This window comes from Falco naumanni, chromosome 10 (assembly GCF_017639655.2).
Source record: "Falco naumanni isolate bFalNau1 chromosome 10, bFalNau1.pat, whole genome shotgun sequence".
In the NCBI taxonomy this organism is placed as follows: domain Eukaryota; kingdom Metazoa; phylum Chordata; class Aves; order Falconiformes; family Falconidae; genus Falco; species Falco naumanni.
Window position 1 is genome coordinate 3797428 of NC_054063.1, and position 18757 is coordinate 3816184.

The 18757-nt window shown below is 51.9% G+C and overlaps 2 protein-coding genes across 3 annotated transcripts in view; both read right to left on the reverse strand.

Annotated features, from left to right (window-relative positions):
• Positions 1 to 32: 32 nt before the first annotated feature.
• LOC121094429 (malignant fibrous histiocytoma-amplified sequence 1 homolog) lies at positions 33 to 10300 on the reverse strand. Of its 2 annotated transcripts, XM_040607925.1 has the most exons (11): positions 8216 to 10300; positions 6445 to 7324; positions 5588 to 5879; positions 4977 to 5163; positions 3810 to 4000; positions 3237 to 3724; positions 1861 to 2018; positions 1244 to 1403; positions 718 to 788; positions 518 to 624; positions 33 to 296 (listed from the first exon to the last, which is right to left on the reverse strand). In XM_040607925.1, the coding sequence occupies exons 1-11, from the start codon at positions 8232 to 8234 to the stop codon at positions 279 to 281; spliced, it is 2571 nt and encodes an 856-aa protein (XP_040463859.1). In that variant the 5' UTR covers positions 8235 to 10300; the 3' UTR covers positions 33 to 278. The 2 variants fall into 2 exon arrangements, with proteins under 2 accessions (XP_040463859.1, XP_040463858.1); XM_040607924.1 differs by having other exon boundaries at positions 33 to 624.
• Positions 10301 to 10402: 102 nt separating this feature from the next.
• The window catches only part of PHRF1 (PHD and ring finger domains 1), a 28039-nt gene continuing 19684 nt past the window's right edge, over positions 10403 to 18757 (reverse strand). Inside the window, exons 14-18 of the mRNA XM_040607923.1 lie at positions 15413 to 18199; positions 14629 to 14705; positions 13747 to 14007; positions 12527 to 12655; positions 10403 to 11334 (exon numbers count right to left, since the gene is read on the reverse strand). Of these exons, the coding sequence (XP_040463857.1) occupies positions 11170 to 11334; positions 12527 to 12655; positions 13747 to 14007; positions 14629 to 14705; positions 15413 to 18199 (3419 nt within the window). The 3' untranslated portion in view covers positions 10403 to 11169. The remainder of the gene's footprint in view (positions 11335 to 12526; positions 12656 to 13746; positions 14008 to 14628; positions 14706 to 15412; positions 18200 to 18757) is intronic.

Consider the following 18757-nt stretch of genomic DNA (forward strand, 5'->3'; position numbering starts at 1 on the left):
CCCCACCATCCCCCAAACCCATGGGGGTCCGTGGCCAGCCTTGTCCCAGTAAAGCCACTGCCAGCAGTGGGTCGTACTGGAGCACCCGTCAGCGCCTTCTCCCCATTATCTCCGTGTAAATGAGGTGGCTTCCCACGCGTGCAGGGATGTGTTTATGGATGCATTTATTTCCATGCTTTAAGGCTGCAAACACGACTTGGAAGCAAAGCGTGTTGAGGTCAGCTGGGCTTCGGCTAAACAAAAATAACTTCGGCGAGTGCCTCCCCGCTGGCCCCGAGCTACTCGCTTGAGATGTTCTGGAAAAATAAGGCAGTAACTCCAACACAAAGCACCCAGCGCTCAGCTCCGAGGGGCAGAGGTGGTGGGATCATGGGGAGGAGCATGGTCACCATGGGGGGAGGGGGTGTCCCCTCCCCGGGCTGGAATTCTCCTCCTTTCAGAAGCGAGGGGAGAGGACAAGCTTGGCCACCAGCATGGGACCCTGGGGTCTCCCCCAGGGAGGTGGCAGCCTCCTTACCTGGTGACTGACGTGGATGCTGCTGGACCCGAAGGTGGTGGTCCCGTAGCTTGTCACGTAGTAGTGAGCAGAGGGCTGTGCTGGGGGCTGCTCTGGTGGCCTGGGCACTGGGGGGGGGGGGGGGGGGGGGCACCATCAGCACCTCAGCTCCACGAACCCCCAGCCCTCCTCCAGCGCCAGCCCGGGAGCTGCGGGCTCACCTTTGGGCAGGAGCAGCTCCGCGCCGAAGCGGTGCCCACATGTCCCGCAGGTTTTAACATCTTCCTTGGTCCTGTGGAGGAGAAAGCCCCAAGAAGGAGGAGCAGGAGCTGCCCTCAGCACCCCTGGTGGAAGACGATGCCAACGTGATGGAAAAGGCTCCATCTCTCCCCCCTGACCTGGGGTCCTGCCGTTGGTGGGATGGCTGCTGCCCTCCCAGGTGCCAGCTGAGCACCTCCAGCTCTTCGGGGAACAGAGGATGTGGGGACACCTGGCCAGCACCGTCAGCACCGTGCCCAGGCCCAGAATCCCCCCTTTTTCACCTCTCTTCCCACACGCAAAAGTACTTTCCCACACAAGTAGAGGCTGACCCCACGCGGGACACGGGCTGCTACGGTCAGGAGAAGGCCAGCGCGGTGCCTGGTGAGTTTTGCAACTCATTGCACGCGGCTTTTAGCAGCCGAGCATCCCCAGCAGCAGCGCGGTACCCACCAGCCCCCGGCTCGGCGGGGCGCGGCGCGTACGTACGTGGTGTTTGTGCCATCCATGTCTGGCCAGATGAGCTCCGCGGGGCAGCCGGCTGTTCGGCAAGGGGTCTTCACACACACGTGCAGCCCCGGCCATGCCTCAGCCAGCTTCTGGACGATGAACACGGCGGCCACCAGGAAGTCCCAGGCAAACTGGAAACCTTCCAGGCAAAAGGAGAACATGGTGCTTGCTCACAGCCGCCCAGCCAGGGCAGCCCAGGCGATGGTGGGAGCAGCTCGGTTTCTCCAGGTAACCCAGGCCCATCAGCCTTCGAGGGGAATTCAGAGGTGCGTTGGCGGAGCTGCCCAGCTCGCGTGGCCCTTCTGCTTATGGCTTGGAGCCCCCGCGGGAGGCTGGATGGGGGAGGGTGGCCCATTTGCTCCATGAGAAGACTGAAAACTTGACTTCCCGCTTTGATGTGGTACCTTGAGAGGAACCCTGACTGGGTTGCACGGAGAACGAGGAGATCTTTAACAGAATTGCTGGCGGACCCTGGCCAGAGTAGGACACGTGGCAGAGGCTTCTGGGGAGCTCCGCCAAGAGGGGTGGAGGTGGCAGGGGGACCCGAGGAGCAACGTCTGTTCTGGAGTCATGAAATAAGAATCAGGGACCCTCACCTGTCCTTCCTGCCGGCTTTCTGCACCGGAGCTCCAGGTAGCTGTAGGCCCTCTGGTTGTTCTCTTTGATGAGCAGAGCTCTGCCGTTGCATACGAGCAGGCAAGTCACTTTGGCCACCCAGTGTGTGGAGTAGAAGGAGCAAGCCTTCACCAGGAACCTGCAAGGAGAGCGCCCACGGCCTTCACACCCTCCTCCCCGCTTATCTCTAACACTGGGACAGAGGAAGCTTGGCACCGGGTGGGCTTGAGGGACGTAAAGCCAATTTCAGCAGGATCAGGGGCAGGCGAAGGAGGACCCTGCCCTGCGGAAAGCTCAGGCAGCAGGAGCAGCCCCTTAAGCCACCAGCTGTTCCCGAGCTGGCCATCTGTCCCGGCTTTGGGCTGGGCTGGGTTAGTTTTCTCCCTGGCTGGCGCAGTGCTGTGGGTTTGGGGTGTTGCTGACACCCTGATGGTTTTTGTTGTCGCTGAGCAGCGCTTACCCTAAGTCAAGGGCTTTTCAGCTTCTCACGCTGCCCCGCCAGTGAGGAGGCTGGGGGCACAAGGAGCTGGGAGGGGACACGGCCAGGACAGCTGACCCCAGCTGGCCCAAGGGATTTTCCGTGCCGTATGCCATCGTGCTTGGCATGTAAACGACGGGAAAGCTGGCGGGGGGGCGGGGGGGCCGCTGCTCAGGAACGGGCTGGGCGCTGGGCGCTGAGCTGTTGTTTTTCATTTGCATCACTTGTTTGTCTGGGGTTCTACTTCTCTCTCTCTTTGTTAGTCTCGTTTTCGTTACTATTACCGTTATTACTACTATTACCGTTATTACTACTATTACCGTTATTACTACTATTACTATTTCATTTCAATTATTAAACTGTTCTTATCTCAGCCCATGAGTTTTCTCACTTTCACCCTTCCAATTCTCTTCCCCCGTCCCACTAGGGGGAAATGATCAAGCAGCTGCGTGGGGCTGGGGTTAAACCATGACAGCATCAGATAAAACTCTGGACACACATCAAGAACCCCCCAAGGACAGGAGACTCTCCAGGAACTGGGACAGTCCCAGTGCCTGTAGAAACCAGACCATGCTCAGGTGGGACTGGGAGACCTCTGAGTGCCTGGGTGGGCACAGGCTACAGCCCAAACCCGCCCCAGATGACAGGTGAACCAGGAGGAGCACAGTCCTTGCTCACCTCCAGGCTGCCACCATCGGAATGGTTCATCCAGGGCTCCACACGTCTCTGGCGGAGCTGAGAAGCCACCTCGGTCCCCTGAGTCCCAGGCTCACCCTCAGCTGATGCGGTCTCCGCAGCCACAGGCTTGCCGAGAGCCATACGGGCACCGCGCCAACCCTGAGCCCTGCGACCTCACCACGGGCTGGAACCACTGCTCACCTCTGGAAGAAACCCTCCGGTATCTCAGGCGAGAAGTAGGCACGGATGTGGAGGTCCTCGGGGTGGTCTCCTCCCCACACCTCAGAGACCTCTTGGGTCTGGTTCAGGTAGGTTGGGAATAAGTACCAGGACTCGTCGCAGCCCTGCGTTGTCTCCCATGGCTTCCCGGGCACAAACTCACTGGCCTGGGGGTTGAGTGCTTTGGTGTGCCTCACCTCCAGGCAGAGCTCAAAGTGCTCCAGGAGGCTGAAGAGCTTCCCTCTCCCTCTGTGAGGCCCGTGTCCCATAATTTCCTCAAAGACATCCTGCATCCCTTCGGAAAAGAGCTGGTGCTTCACCAAGGCACGCACGGCTCGGTGGCACAGCATTGCCTTTGACTTGAAGGTCCACACCCAGTTGGACCTGTCTCTGATGGTGGCGTGCTCCCCAATCAGCGTGTCCACGGAGATGCTCTCCAGCTGCTGGACCAGGCGGTACCGCACCAGGAGCTGCTCGGGAGGAGGAGGGAAGAGGCAGCAGTGAGAGGAGCCCAGCAAAGCTGCAGAGAAGGTGGGTCCTGATCCTCGAGCTCACCTTGAACATCGTTATTAGGAAGGTAGGCTGGAGAAAAACGGTGCTTGCCAGGTGCTTGATTTCCTCATACCACACAAGAAGCCCGATGCGGTGGAGGTACCGCAAAATGTCCTGGAGCAGCTCCCTGCCCAGGGTGGCCAGGCTCTCACGCTGGGAGAGTTTGCTGAGCAGGTACTGGAAGTCCATCATGCCTAGAGGGAGACGCGGGAGCTCAGCACCGACCTTCCAAGGCAGATGCTTTAGAGGGCCAACACGCACCAGCAGCACCCAGCGCCACCCGTGCCATCCCTGGGGAAGCAGCTGGGACCAGCACGATGCTCAGTGGCTTTACCCATCCCCAGCTGTCTCGCTACCACCCTGGAGCTCCCACGGTCCTGCCTCGCCTCAGCAGCACCAGCAGCCTGCCAGGACCTCAGCGGAGCATCTGAGAAAGGTGGCTGGCAGGACCTCAGCGGAGCATCTGAGAAAAGTGGCTAATACGGGTTTTTAGCCTTGTTTGAGACAGCAGGGTTGATCCCAGCCAGAAAACCTCCGATTGCCAGTTACACCTCAGATTGTCATTTAGTGGCGCAGCACGACAGGCAACACCACCTGGCTTATCTCCACAGGACAAAAGCATTTGCTCCTCACCCTCTCACCCTACACCAGCCAGGGGAGCCAGAGAGGATGCCAGGTGCTAGGGAGGGGGAGGGACCATTACGTGTGGTGAGGAAGTAGGTTTGGAAACCCACAGAGAAGCGTTAAAGCAGCGGAGCTCCTTCCTGCAACACCTTGTAGCTGCTTGCACGGGGCGGAGGGGAGAAAAGATGTTACTGGAGAGAAACAAACCAGCCGAGGCGGCCGGCGCCGGGTGCCCCAGCCCCAGGCTGGGAGGTGCTGGCAGAGCCTCCTGGCGAGGGCACACGGCCTTTCCCACGCTTTTCCCAAGGGACCCGCCCCAGGAGCAGCTGCTTCTAACGACGGAGCCGGGTTGCAGTAATTAATGCTCCAGTGATGACAGCCCAAGGTCTTCAGCAGTGACCCCCGACCCCGTGAGCAGGGCTAGGAGGTACAAGCAAGCACTGGGAGCCCGTCCCAGCTGCAGGGCAGGGGGTCCTCCCAGGAAGGTGATGGATGTGGGGGGTCCTCCCAGGAAGGTGATGGATGTGGGGGTGATGGACCACTCACCATGGCCCGCCATCTCCTCGCTCTGCGCGATAGCGACGATGGCAGCTTCCACCTGCCGGTAGACGGGCGGTAGCACTCGGACAACCTCAGGGAAGAGCTCTTCCTTCTTCACATGCTCCAGGATAGTGGCCTCAAGCTTTTTGATGTCACTGTGATCTGTGCAGTTGACAGCAACTAAGTGTAAGATCTGGAAGAGAGGAAGGACACACCTGCAAAAGCACGGCCATAGCCTGAGAGGGAAAGGAGGGACCCGATGCCAAGGAGGTCACCAAGGCTGGGACACACCACTGGCACCGCTTCAGGCAGCCCTTCCGTCACGCCTTTGCTCTGCGGCAGTATCTGGAAAATCACCTGGGGATGGTAAGTGCCCCCTCACACCCCTCCCCAGGCACTTGCTACAAGCCACAGGGGGAGATGCCCATCACCGCGCAGGGACAAGGACCCAGCAGGTCACAGCCAGGGGTTACTGTGCCCACCCCAGCCCTAGGGAGCAGCTGCAAGCAGCGATCTGATGCATTAGCACCAGGTCAGCGTTGCCAGTAGCATGTTGGGCTCCCAGTGCCAACGGAATGGCCACAGACAGCAAGGAACCACGAGCATCTCAGCCCTACAGTTAACGTGTGGCTCTCCATCTCCTTCAGCCTCTCCCACTGGTCCACATAAAACTTGGGCTCCTCGCTGCCCTCCAGGTTGCCGATGAAGTGAGCGAGGTTGCTTTTTCGCTCCACCAGCATGGCCGCGATCTTGGCCATGATATCACGCCTCTTCTCCTCCACCTCCTCCTCCCGGCAGCAGTCCACGTGGGTGCCCACGGGAAGCACCACCGAGTTGGGGACTCGCATGAACAAGTTGTTGATCCAGAAACCAACGAGCTCCTTGAAAGACTGGTCAGTAATTTGGTACCTGGGGAGGAAGAGAAGTGCCAAATTCATGTCTAACCCTGTGGGCCTCCAGCCAACTTGCACCAGCACAGGCCTGACCACCCACCCTGGTGCAGGGGCTTACTGGGGAAGAGCTCAGATCTCCTAAGCTGGCGTGGGCCATATCCACTCTCATCCTTCGGTTGCCCATCCTTAAGCTAAGCCAGTGATAGCTATGGGGTCTAGCAGAGTCCATCCCTGCTTGGGTGGGAGCACCCCTCTGTACCGCAAAGCCTGACGCTCTCTCCATGTTCAGGGAGCAGCACAAGATACAGGAGGGCTCGCCAAGGTATCTCCAAGGCAGGAAGCAGAGGGATCAGGGATCAATTGTCACATAAGGAGTCGGTGCTCATCTAACCCCTCAAAACAGAGGGCTTTGGCAAGGTCATGGCAGATCCAGTGGCTTAATTAAAAGAGTGATGTGCAACAAGGGGGAGAGGGAGAGCTAGCTCCTCCGGCGGTGAGAAGAGCAGGCATGGATGGAAATGGTGTGAACCCTTTTTTTGTTCTCCCACTCCACTGTGAATCCAGACCAGCTCAGCACTTACATGTGGAGGTTGATGACGAGGATGACAAGCGCCTGTGGCGTGATGAACACGTGGTGAGTCATGTAGTACTCCAGCTGGCCGGCAAAGTCCCAGAAGAGAAACGTGAAGTCCTCGATCTGGAACTCACTGATCTCTATCCCAACCGTTCGCTCTTCCTTGGGCACCAGTTTGGTTTGCCCTTGCTTCAGGCTTTGGCAGATGGTGGACTTCCCTGCCAGCGAGGCCCCCAGGAACATGGTCTTGACCCTCTTGTCCTCCTGCCCTGAACTGTGTTGAAGCTGGTTGAAGTAATTCTGGATTTGCTGGATGCCACCGGCGCACACTTCACTGGGTGGCTCCCGGAGCGGGTTCCCACTGGCCTTGACCATTTTCAGGGATTGCCCCTGGAAGAGCTCCCTGGGGAGCTGCCGGAGGGCATTGTTCTGCACGTGGAGCTCCTGTAAGCATGCCAGCTGCAGGACGGGCTGGGGGAAGGTCCGGAACAGGTTGTTGGAGATGTTGAGGTACTGGAGACTGCCTCGACAAGCTGCCAGGTCCCTGGGGAGGGCACTGAGACGGTTGTTGTTCAGCCGCAGGTGTTTCAGCCTGGGGAGATGGCAGAAAACCCCCTCAGGGATGACCCGGATTTGGTTCTGATTCAGCTCAAGCTTCTCCAAACGGACCAGGCTCTGGATTTCATCGGGAAAGTCCACAATCTCGTTCTTGGACAGGATCAACTTCTTCAAGTTGCAAAGCTTAGAGATGCCGGCGATGCTCCTGAGCTTGTTCCTGTCGAGGTCAAGGCTCTCCAGCGCGGGGTCGCCCAGGACCGCTGGTGGCAGCACCCGCAGCCGCTGCATGGAGAGGGTCACCTGGCGCACGCCGTCCTCCTGCCCCGGACCTGGGCGTGTGGGACAGGGAAGGGGGTTAAAAGAGACTTTCACCCTTTGGGTTGCAGACCACGTTTTTCTCTTGAGCTCTGCACGCCTTTGGGATCATTTCGGCCACCAAGGAGAAGCAAAGGCAAAGCAGAGGAGCTGGCTGAGCAGCTCCTGCGGTCGCTGGAGGGGAAGCAAAGCCGAAGCACGAGGACTTGGCTGGGCCTGAAGACACGGTGCCCAGCAGACGCTGACCTGTAGCCCGTGCATCACATTAACAGCTTTGCTCGCATCGCAAAAATGCGGAAAATTTGCAAAAAAAAAAAAAAAAAAGCAAGCGCTGCAAGAGCTTCGGCTGCAGGTGCGCCTGCCCCCCGACTGGCAGTTCCTAATGCCGAGGCCAGGGCTGGTGCGTTCAGACACTTCCTCTCCCGCAGCCCCTCCCGCTCCAGCCGCCAGCTGCGACTCCTGCAGGGATGCTCCCGGCCCCGGCACACCAGGACAATGCCGGGACGGTGGCATCCGACACAGGACAGGGCACACGAGACCAGACTCCGTGATGGCCCAGGACATCCCCAGAGGAGGTTGTTTAGAGCAGAGGTTTGCAGACGAGAAGAGCACCAGGGGGTTGTGGATCACACCATACAGGACAAAACACGGTCGGATTTGCTTTCTTCTCCCTCGTTTCACTTCCTCAGCAGATGACGCAGCGCATGGCAGCCCTTGCGCAAGGCGCCCTGCTCAGGGCAGACTTACCACCAGTTCTCCCCATCACCACCTAAAGCTGGGACATGCAACGAGCTCGCAGCAAAGCCAACCTTCACCCTCTCCCAAACGCCTGGCCTCTCCTCCGGCGCCATCAGAGACAAGGCCAAGGGCTCCCACCACCGCCCTGACCTGGAGCAGCTACTCACAGGCTCCGGGCTGGGCCATGGCCCTGCAGCGTGCCACCAGCTGGGTCCTCCAGGTCACTCAGCCTCCCCCTTTCGCTTCCTCCTCTGGCTCCGCTCCCCGCCTCCCCGAGCTCCCCACCCTCTTGCTCCATCCACCCTCAGAGCGGCTCCAGGCAATCAGGGCACCTCTGGCCAGACACCAGGGCCGCAGGCATGTTCTGGAAGCAGCTCTGGAGGTCACCTACAAGCCCAGGATGGTGGCAAAGCAGCTCCCGAGTCAGGTTCTTACAGCAGCATCCCCACCTTCGCTGAAGAGGCTTCTGGCGTTACCGCTGCTGCAGAGGAGGGAAAGGACGCCAACAAGATGTTTTGCTACTACAGACCTACTGCAGGAGGTGAATAAATAAGACCTGCTCCCTTCAAACAGGTGGCAGCATCCGATCCAAAAGGGTCAAGCAGAAAGAAAAGAAAAAAAAAACCACCAAAAAAACCCCAAACGCAGATAATATACACAGGATACTAGAAAAATCTGTTTTCTAGAACATGCCAGGAGAGGCATGTTTAGGTAAATTTCTCATTGCCTCTCGCAAGGGGCAGCTTACAAGTCGATGGATTTCTTTTTAACGGGACTCAGAATGAAATAACCAGTGTTGTTTGTCACACAGCTTCTGGGGAAAGCATGTGCAGCGGGTAGTTGTCAGCTTCATTGCTCCTCCGGGCAGTGGCAGGTGCAGAGGTAACTGAAATTTAACAGTCTTTACAGTACCTGCAGTCCTAATATACCTTGCAACAGGCTCTTACCTTCACTGCTAATTCAAGGCTAACACGAAGGATTTAAAGCAGTGAATCGGTCCGAAGAAGAAAACAGATTGACCTTGTCTTCCCAGCCAACAGTGACGTTGCTTCTGTTATTTGGTCAAGCTTTGCTATTCACACCACCTGCCCTTTTTCACTCATGCAGGCAGGTTGTTCCAGATTTGTTCCTCTGATACACCCGAAGGTGTCCAGTTTCCAGCCTAAATGTACTCACACCTCGACCACATTTTCTCACTCTTGTGTCAACAGTGCCATAAAAGTTCCTGCATTTTATTTTGCCACAAAATCTACCGGCAGTGATCGTATTCACAAACCCACACCCATCTGCTAGGTATATATTCTAGCTACAAGCTTAGCTTCAAAACTAAAGCTTCTCTTCCAGCTATTCTTTTGCAGCCTTAGTGAGCCTTTGTTCCAAAATTTTCAAAGGGAGTCCGAGGTTATCAATCCCTTACATTCCATGCAGGCAGCAAACAGAGCCAAGGAAGATCAACTCCAAAACACTCGGAGCTCATCCATAAATGCTTCCACAGGACAGTAAATGATGGGAGTGAAGCATTATACCAGCCCAGATGTACTGACATGTGAGCTTCTTTTGTTTAAATTAAAAAAAGAGAAAGAAAAAAGTCCTCACACCAGCTACTTGAAACTACAGCCAGAGTTATAGTATGCAGACCAAAAAAATCAAAATCAAAGTTCACTGAAAACTTAGGAGCCCCATCAAGGGATCAAAGGTCTTGGTATATTTGTGAGTTTTCCTGTGCTCGCCAGGAAAAACAGCACAAGCTGCAGTTATTTACTTTACAAAACTCATCCCAGAGCACCTGTATTCTCTTTGAAGTCAAGCAGCAAGACCAGCCTCAGAGGGCAGTTGCCAAGCGGAACCTTCCCCGAGGTCGGGAAAGCCCTGCTGTGAGAGGCGGTGCTGCCACCTAGTCCAACAGACCACGCACATTCGGTTCCCCTTGCAGGGAAAGGCGGTTTCTAAGCTGTAACGTACTGGTTTTCTCTTCAGCTTCCCTGTTAAATGCCTCCTCGCTAACAGATGGTCAGATGGGGAATGATGCTTCTGGTCAGGTTCAAGAGTGCTGAATATATTTCTAATCACTGTACTTCAGATGATCGCTTAAAAGATGGGCTGCGCTGCCGTACAGGCGGGCAAGGAGCGCTTCTGAAGAAAGCGAGATGAAGTCAGTACGTGTGCTGGGCTCCTTTGCTTCTTGATAGGAAACCCAGTCCTCCTAGAGCAGAGGAGGAACCATTACTCATCCAACTCCAATCCTCTTCTAAAAACACGGCACTCCTTACGCAGCAGCCAAGCGCGCAGGTTCATACAGAACAGCCAGGGCAAAAGGCAGCTGTGAGACAAACAAATGACACCTGCGATAGGACTAAAACCATTCAAAATAACTTTATAAATTCTGTCACATTTCTGCTTTGTACATCAGTTCAACCTTATCCCTTCAGCTTGTTACTGAAAATTCACAATGCTTGCTTCTTGTTTCGTTTTTTTCCTGAAAGGCAGACACAAAACCAGCCATCAGTGCATTATTTACAGAAGTGCAACACAGTCTCCACCCCGAAACGAAACTTTTCTCTAACAAGATACTGCCAACAGAACGTAAATAAACACCACGACTTGAGCAGTGTTCCTGAAGTCAGTTTATAAAGTCATTTCTGCAATCCCCAAAGTCACAGAGCGAGTAAAGCTTCGCTCACCATCACATGGACTAAAAATTTCAACATTTCAAGTATTAAATCAGAAGTTTCTAAAGACAACCCATATTTCGATAAATAAACACAAGGGAAACGGTATACAACTCTCAATATACTGTATATGAAAAGTGGTGTCCAGTTGCAAACTTTTAGCAAGACAAGTGCACAGGCCTATCAAAAGTAGCCCTGAAAACCGCAGCAATCCGGGAGTCCCAAACATTCCATCTCTTCCGTGTTTTTCCCTTGAATTACTCTGCTGGTCTGAGGCATTTGATTGTTATTTAGTTCTGCGTCCGCAGGTAATAATAATAAAAAACAAAACAAAAATGAAACAAACAAACAAAACCCCAAGAAGTTCATTCCTGTATGGAAACAATGGGCACTGTTTCCGCAGGTAGGTAAGTCCGATATAACCGTGCTTCTCTCCGCTCCAGTTTCACAGTTCAATCCAAGTCATGCCGGCTGTGGCTTGCTCTGTTTTCCACTTCACATGTCTCTTCACCATCAGATTTCTTATGTTTCCTCATATGTTTGTATTTTTCCACATACGCCTTCACCAGGTTAGCTACCTTCATAGGGTTGATCTCTCCGCTTTTGCTGTGACAGATCTACAAGGAAAAAGAAGAGCCATTCGCTCCGTTAACAGTATTGCAGCCGTTCCAGCAGGCAACGAACAAACGACAGAGAAGCCCTGAACTTCCCAGGGGAACGGGTTCCTGTATAGCCCCTCGAGTCCTGCAGCAGGGTACGTAAAGCAGAAAACTCAACAAGGACGGGAGTATTATTGTACTTCAAGCATTCCAGAAACGGCCCAGGGCTTATCTACTGAGCACCAACTGACTGCAGAAGCACCTCTGAAAGCAGAATGACTCGGTTTTACTACAGGCTTTTCTATCCAGCCAGTTTTGCACAACACAGGGTAACCAAGAAGCGTTGATCACCCATTTTTCTGATGATTTTGAGAAAGCGATGCTCAGACTAAAAGAATCTAGCAATTTTAAGGGATAAATTTTTGAGATAAAAGGGGAAAGAGGGTGGACCCTACCAAGAATTTTATCAGCATTCAGAGGACAGTTCACAGTGACTTCAGCTGCAATTGGTGCTGACCAGCTCTCCTACAAACCACACCTGAGGTTCACGTGGGTCACGTAGAAGATATGGAATTGCACCTGTTATCTCAGGAATTTTGATTTACGATGGAATTTCTCAATGATAGCCAGAACGCAGAGCAGGGAGAGAATACAGTCCCCCGGGGTATCACTTAACTGCCTTGACCACAAGAGCATTACTTGCTCTCACAAGACAACGTTTACCCGCTCATCAGGTCTTTTTTAGCCACGATCTGGTCAGCGCTAAGATTTGAGGCAAAAGTCAACATCAGCCAAATTGCAAGGCCCTCTTCCAAAGTTCAGGGCCACCACTGATGCTGAAGGAATTAACACACAAAGTATTTTCTCACTTTATCAGAAACAGCTTGACAATTCTGACCAAAGTTCTTAATGAGATAGAGCTGACCATTCTCACCCAAGGCACGTCCCGCGGTACATTTTAAGCTGTCTGAGCTGAACTTTGCAATGTTCTGGACCACTGAAAACACCATCTCCTGAAAGGAACAGTCTGACAGCTCTCATCGATGGCACCGCTCCGTCCTGCTCGAAGCAACTACTGCTGCACCACAAGACTGCAGAGTACCCGAGATCTGCTCCTCAGTTACAGCAGGGAATTGCTGAAGCTGGCGAGCGCAGTCCAAAGCTGCCGCTTATTTAACCGACACAGCCCCTCCTCTCCATTTCACCTTACCTTTTGCACTGCTTTTCGAAGGATGTTCTTGTACTCCTCCTTTGTAATCTCTCTCTTCTGGTAAAAGGGTTTAATAGCAAGTTTCACTTCTTCCACAGCCCTTTCCTGCATGTGCAGCTTCTTCATGTACTGCCCAGCAAAGAGAAGTTCATTAACTTCTGCTACCTTGGGAATGGTTTCCGAATCTATTTTTCTTAGCAATGTCCTAACAATGAAAATACTCATTTCACAGTTTCAACGACCCGAGTAAGAGCCAACGTCACAGGGATTTCCTTTACTGTAAATGGCAGTCTCGAAACAAATACCAGCTCGCCCTAGGAGGAACCCTTATTTTATGTAACATTTATTCTATGTCTTAGAGAATATGTTTTAAGCAAGTGACTACGGCGTTACACCCATTAATTCTGGTCTCCTTCTTCCCTTCCAACAGCTCTGAAATAAACATCCATCCATCAAAAGGATCTAAAAGCAGCCAAGTTGTAGCTGTGAATACAAAGCTTCAGGTAGCTCTGAAGGCGTTCTGAAAACTGCAAACTTGCATATAAATTAAGGATTACAGATGACATCGGAGCACATTCTATCATGATAAGTTCATGAAAACTGCTGCTCATATAAATGGAGGTTTAGTGGGAAAGGTATCTTAGCGTTTTGTTTTGTGGTAGAAAGAGAAATAATTAACTAAGAAGTTTTTGTTCTTGTGTTAACATCCACGATGCTTAGAGCAAATGGTCTTTATAGCAACCCCAAAACTCAGCAGCAAGGGATGATCACTGCAAAATCTCAAAACTATTTTACTCCCTCTGCATGTTCAGCCTCTCTACAGGACTGCTATGGGAATAGACACTAATTTCAAAGCTGGAGGGGAAAGGAGAAAACCAGGCATTTATAGAGAGATTTGGACATTCTGGCTTCTGGAAAGTCTATTCCAGACATTCATGCAAGAAAGTTTCAGAACGCCTTTTAGATGCTTTAATCCCTCTCTGCCCTATTGCAATGAAGCTGCAGAAAGTGGAGCCATCAAATGGGAGAAAATCCCAAAATAATTCGAAGGAAGGACTGCCTGCTGCTCCTGGGCTAGCACAGTCAGCCACCAAAACCAACGGCCACAGCCAGGGCTGGGAAAATACAGTAGAGAGCAAGTCGGATACACCCAAACTTCACAAGTTCAAATAAACAGCTCATTGATGTTATGCATTTGCTACTTGATAGCATTCACTCACTTCCTCGTTTTTCGTTTTGTCCACTGCAGGTTTGGGTGCTTTGCTCTTTTCTTCCGCGTTTCCAACAGAAGCAGCTTGGATTCCTGGTTCAGATGCAGTAGCCAGGCTGCCCAGCTCCGGGATCAGGCTCTGTCCTGCCATGCAGCCAAGCGCTGGAAGACTACCCTGCATGATGAACTGAACCGTGGGCTGGCTGACCGGGGCATAGGGGGGCAGGCTTGAGGGCAGAGGTGGTGTCAAAAGTATGTTTTGACAGTACACCTGTGAAACACATACCATTTTGTAAATGCCTGTGCTTACAGGAGAGAGCGTCAGACCAGGATTTTCAGAGCACCTCTTACCCACTCAAACAGGCAAGTAATTACTAGTTTAAATCAGGGAGGCTAACGTCCCAGCCCTCAGCTAGGTCTCTGCGCATCTAGCTAGCACCAGCCCCGCTCACCTTTTAACTGGTGGACAGCACAGCCTGATGGCACGGACCAGTGCCACCAGGCCCATTTTTACAGCCTGACCCCAGCCAGGGAGAAGCTCAGAGCTTCTCAACCAGCACCGTCTTTCCCCAAGTTACTGCTGAAAACAGAAGCTGCGCGCATACAGCAGAACTAAAAGGAGATGTGCCTCTTCAACTGGAAGGAGCACCTGAGAGATTAAATGATTACAGAGGACTGCTGAGGTGTATGGGCTGTATGAAATGTACCGCACGCAGCGGAAGGCGAGCTCTGCCACGAGAGGAGGGTGTTGCACAACGAGGGCACAGATGAGGTGGGATGCCTTCCATGACACTAGGGTGCTGGAATAGGAACCAACCTGAGAGGAATCTAGATCAGGAAACATAGGCTCAGGAATCATATAATTGGTTGGAGGAGGCTCATTTAACTGCACCTGATTTAACGTTTGGTTCAAGTCCTCAGCTTTCCAGGCCCCTTCTTTTACTCGCTGAAGTCTGTAAAACGGCATCCCTAGGGTCCCCAAGAGAAGGAAAAGAAAACATTTAAGAATAAAATAAACCTAATGGGTCAAAAATTCAAAGCCAATTATATTTTTAAACAATTAAAATAAAAAGGATCTAACAACAATGCTAGCTAGAACTGGATTTTGTTCAGCAATCATCAACACTTTAAAGCTTCTGATAATAGAGGACTTAGCATCCCCTTGAGCAATTGCTTCTTCCTGGGTTTCCACAAGAGTAACCAAGGAGAACAACACAAGCAACTCTGTCAACACGCATAGCACAGGGTCCCAAGCCAAACTGTTTGTAGCAGCTTTGGCTTAGCGGAGCTCCCAGTAGCAAGCTCCGAAGATTTGTCATGCTCCTTGGCCCCGAGAAACCTTTATTAATTCTGATGGCAAAACCCCCACTCCAGTCAGCCGCAGAAAGGGTGGAACGCGGGCTGCCAGCTCAGAGAGTGGGTTGCAATCTGTGCTTCACGGCCAAACAAGCCGCCGCTGGCGAGCTGAGCTGCGCTGACAGCGTGTCCTCTCGGATTCATTAACACAGCTCACCTCAGGATGTCAACAAGCGTAGAACGCCAGCTCTCGGGACTGGAAGCCAGGGGATTGCGCCAGCTCAGATGACAGAAGTGTTACGCTACCACCAGGTTTAGCCAGGCACCAAACCCCACACAGCCTGTGCTTCAAAAACTGTTTTCCAAAAACAGATACTTACTTGAAGCTTTTTCAGCAGACAAGGTGCCACTTTCTTCCTCTTGAAGGTTCCAGGTAACTCTTTTCACTGGTGCTTTCGATTTCAGCACAGGACCCTGAGGTACTACTTCCAGTTCAGTACTACCGAAATCACTGGTTTTCTCGTTTGACACAAGGCACTCATCTTTAACCTCCCTCACACAATCTGTTACTTTGCTTTTGGACAAGCTTTGAACTGGTGCAGCCTCAGCTGGAGCGTGCGTGGTAACTTGCTTCTCCAGGGGTGCTTCCATCAGAGATGAACACAACGTGGTATTTTCTATTTTCACTGTAATCTCAAGGTTTGTATTGCTACAGCTACCAAGCACTGCTGGCTCACTACTGCTGGTGAATTCTGTCTCAGCAAAAGGATCCACATTGCCAACTGGGACACACGCGTTTGTGGCCTCTGGCAGAGGGAACGCAGTTTCACTGGTCACCTCCCGACAGCTGGGCTCCACCTTTATAGCTTCTTGGGCCTCGCTCAGCTGAACCGGGCTCTCAGCCTTCATTTCCTCCAGTTTGACATTTGGTTGGATGGTTATGGAAAGCTCTTCCAGTACCAGCTCCTCCTTTGGCTCTTGTTTGAAGGAATGAGGTTGCTCCACAAACGTGGATGTAGTTTCAGCTGGAGGCTTTTGATCCTTTTCTGGTGGAGGAGGAAGGGAGCTCTCTTTTGATCTGTGTTTTCTTTCTTTGGAACGGGACCTCGATCGTGGTGTTTTTTCCTTTGATTTGCTGCTTTTGTGCTCCCGAGAACGAGATGCAGACCGAGACCTCCACTTCCTCCTCTCCCGAGACCTGGATCTCGATCTCTTTCTGTCCCTTGACCTCAAGCTACTATCTTTATCATACCTCTCATAGCTTTTCTCTCTCCTGTGTTTCCGCCTTTTAGTTCTTTCAATGCTATTTGATCGGGAACGATCCCTCCGTCTTGACCTTGATCGAGACCGTCTTTTCTTTTTCCTGTTTTCATAAAACTCAGAAGTACTTCCAGGACTACCTGAACGTGACCTAGATTTCCTTCTCTCCCTAGACCAAGAAGTTTTTGCCTTTTTATCCTTGGTTTTATCCTTCATTTTCTTTTTTTTAGATCGTTCGTGACTGCTGGAGCGGTCAGTAGAAGTTCTCCTGATCTTGGGTTTGGATGTGCTTCTTTTGCCACGCTCTTCTCCACCTGACCAAGAGGTAGATCGGGAGCTTCGGTCCCTTGAGTGTGCTCTATCCCTAGACTCTGATCGGGGTCTCTTACTCTCTTTGACAAATGCCTTCTTCCTTTTCATCTTCTTCCTGCTTCGGGAGCTGGAGTTTGAACAGGATCTGGAACGTGATCGCTTCTTTCTTTTTTCTACCTTTTGGATTTTCTGCTGCCCATCATCCTTTGAGGGACTATCCGGTTCTAGTTTCACATTAATATTAGGTCTAACCAGTTCTTCGGCATTAAAGAACACATCAGGGCTCCCTCTGCTTTCCTCCTTTAGACACTTTGCATTAGAAACTGGCTTAATGGCAGATGAAGTGCAAGGACTGCTTAGCGAGTCTTCCTCATCCATATTGTCTCGTTCCTCTGTGTCAGAGATCTGTTCTACAATCCTGCTTTCTACCGTGACATCACCGTGAGACACTGTGTTACTGGATGGTACATCAGCATCTGCTCCAGATCCAAATACATTTCCTACCACGTAAGGGGTGAAACGACGAACAGTTTGAAATGTTTGAACTTTTGGATTTTCAATGGAAATAGTCCTGGTAATATTAGTTAGCGGGATCCCCAAGCCAAGCCTTTCAGGACTGCTGCTTGCTGAACTCGAGTCCGATCCTGTTGGCTCAAAGGGATCATAGATCTCACTTTTGACCTGCTTTTTCTTAACTGAGAAAAGAGTTGAAGGAGTCTCTTTCTGTTGCACTTTGTCATCCACGGGGCGGAAGGTGTTACAAAATCCTGGGTTAGACAGTCTGCTGGGATGCCCTGCATTTCCAGGAATATTGATTTTAAAACTCTCAAAAGAGCTTGGGCCTTTGCTCCTCAAAGTGCCCAGCAGCGACGAACTGCCACACGTGCCTGTATCAGTAGAAAAAGACAGCCCACCTGTATGCATTTGTTGCTGAGATTCCTTGGCATTTGACTTCTGACTTTCCACCTTGCTACCCTTCCCCGGCTGATTAGCACTCTCTTTGCCAGTCAGCTGGGTTATACAGGAGCTGGGGATGTCACAGCTTTGGCTTCCTGAGGGTTCGGGCTCCACCTGCTTGCTGCTGGTTTCCTTTTTAATCTTTGGTATCCTGGGAAGCTCAAAGATGTCAATTCTCTTGGTAGGTGGTTTTAATGGCTGCCTCACAGTTAAAGCTTTTGAGCCAGAATTCAAGTAACAGCTCAGGGGCTTTGACAATGAGTCAGTGCGTGCAACATTTTTAGAGTTTCCATTAAATCTGGGCATTTCATCTGACTTGTAGCCATGCCTGCTCAGAGTAGCGATGTTCTGAGTCTGAACAGACCTGGGTGTCATCGAATATTCTGACTTTACAGTTGCCTTTTCTGATGTACTCCGTGCAGGGTCTGCTGCAGGCTCAGTCCTGCTCAGTGAGGGTGAAGGTAATGGAAACGAGCTTGAGGAGGAGGGTCTGGGGCGAATACTCAGCCCTGAGGAAAATGAAGGTCCAGCAACGGGGCTGCTTGCTGTGGTCCCTGAGTGCGCCGTACTCGGTTGGGTGTTATGTCCCGAACCATCATTCGCTCTTGAGTCATTCGCTGATTTCCTATGAAGTGGAGCTGTGGCATACAAGCAAACAATAAAGTTTTTCAGTACGTATCTGGTCGTGTCTCCCCATCATTAAAAGAAGTACTGAGCTAATTATTTTAAGTTCCACCTTGGTTTGCAGGCATACCACACAGTAATAAGGCAGCCCAATAGTTCTTTCGGTCAGATGCTCAAGGTTTAATGCCAGACAACTGCACCTTTAAGGTAAACACTAATGTTAAGGAAATAAATTATTCTGTTCTGTAGATATCACCAGATCTGTGTTTATTATCCTGCAGTCGCTAATTGATAAAAATTACTATAACAGAGGATGTTATAGGTACTTGTTTTAAGAATAAAGCTCTACGTTTCAATTTGAAGAGATTCTTTCCAAATAACACCATGCCAAGGGAAGACACAGCTGTAGGTGCTAACACGTATTCTAGAGCTTGACTTCTGCAAAGGAGCTTCTTGCCAAGGTCCTCATCGCTGCTCCTCAAACGGAAGCACAGTGCACAGGCATGGCAGCGAGGCATGACAAATGACAGAATCGGGTACTAAGATATCTCTGCTCTATCCAGTCCTATGAA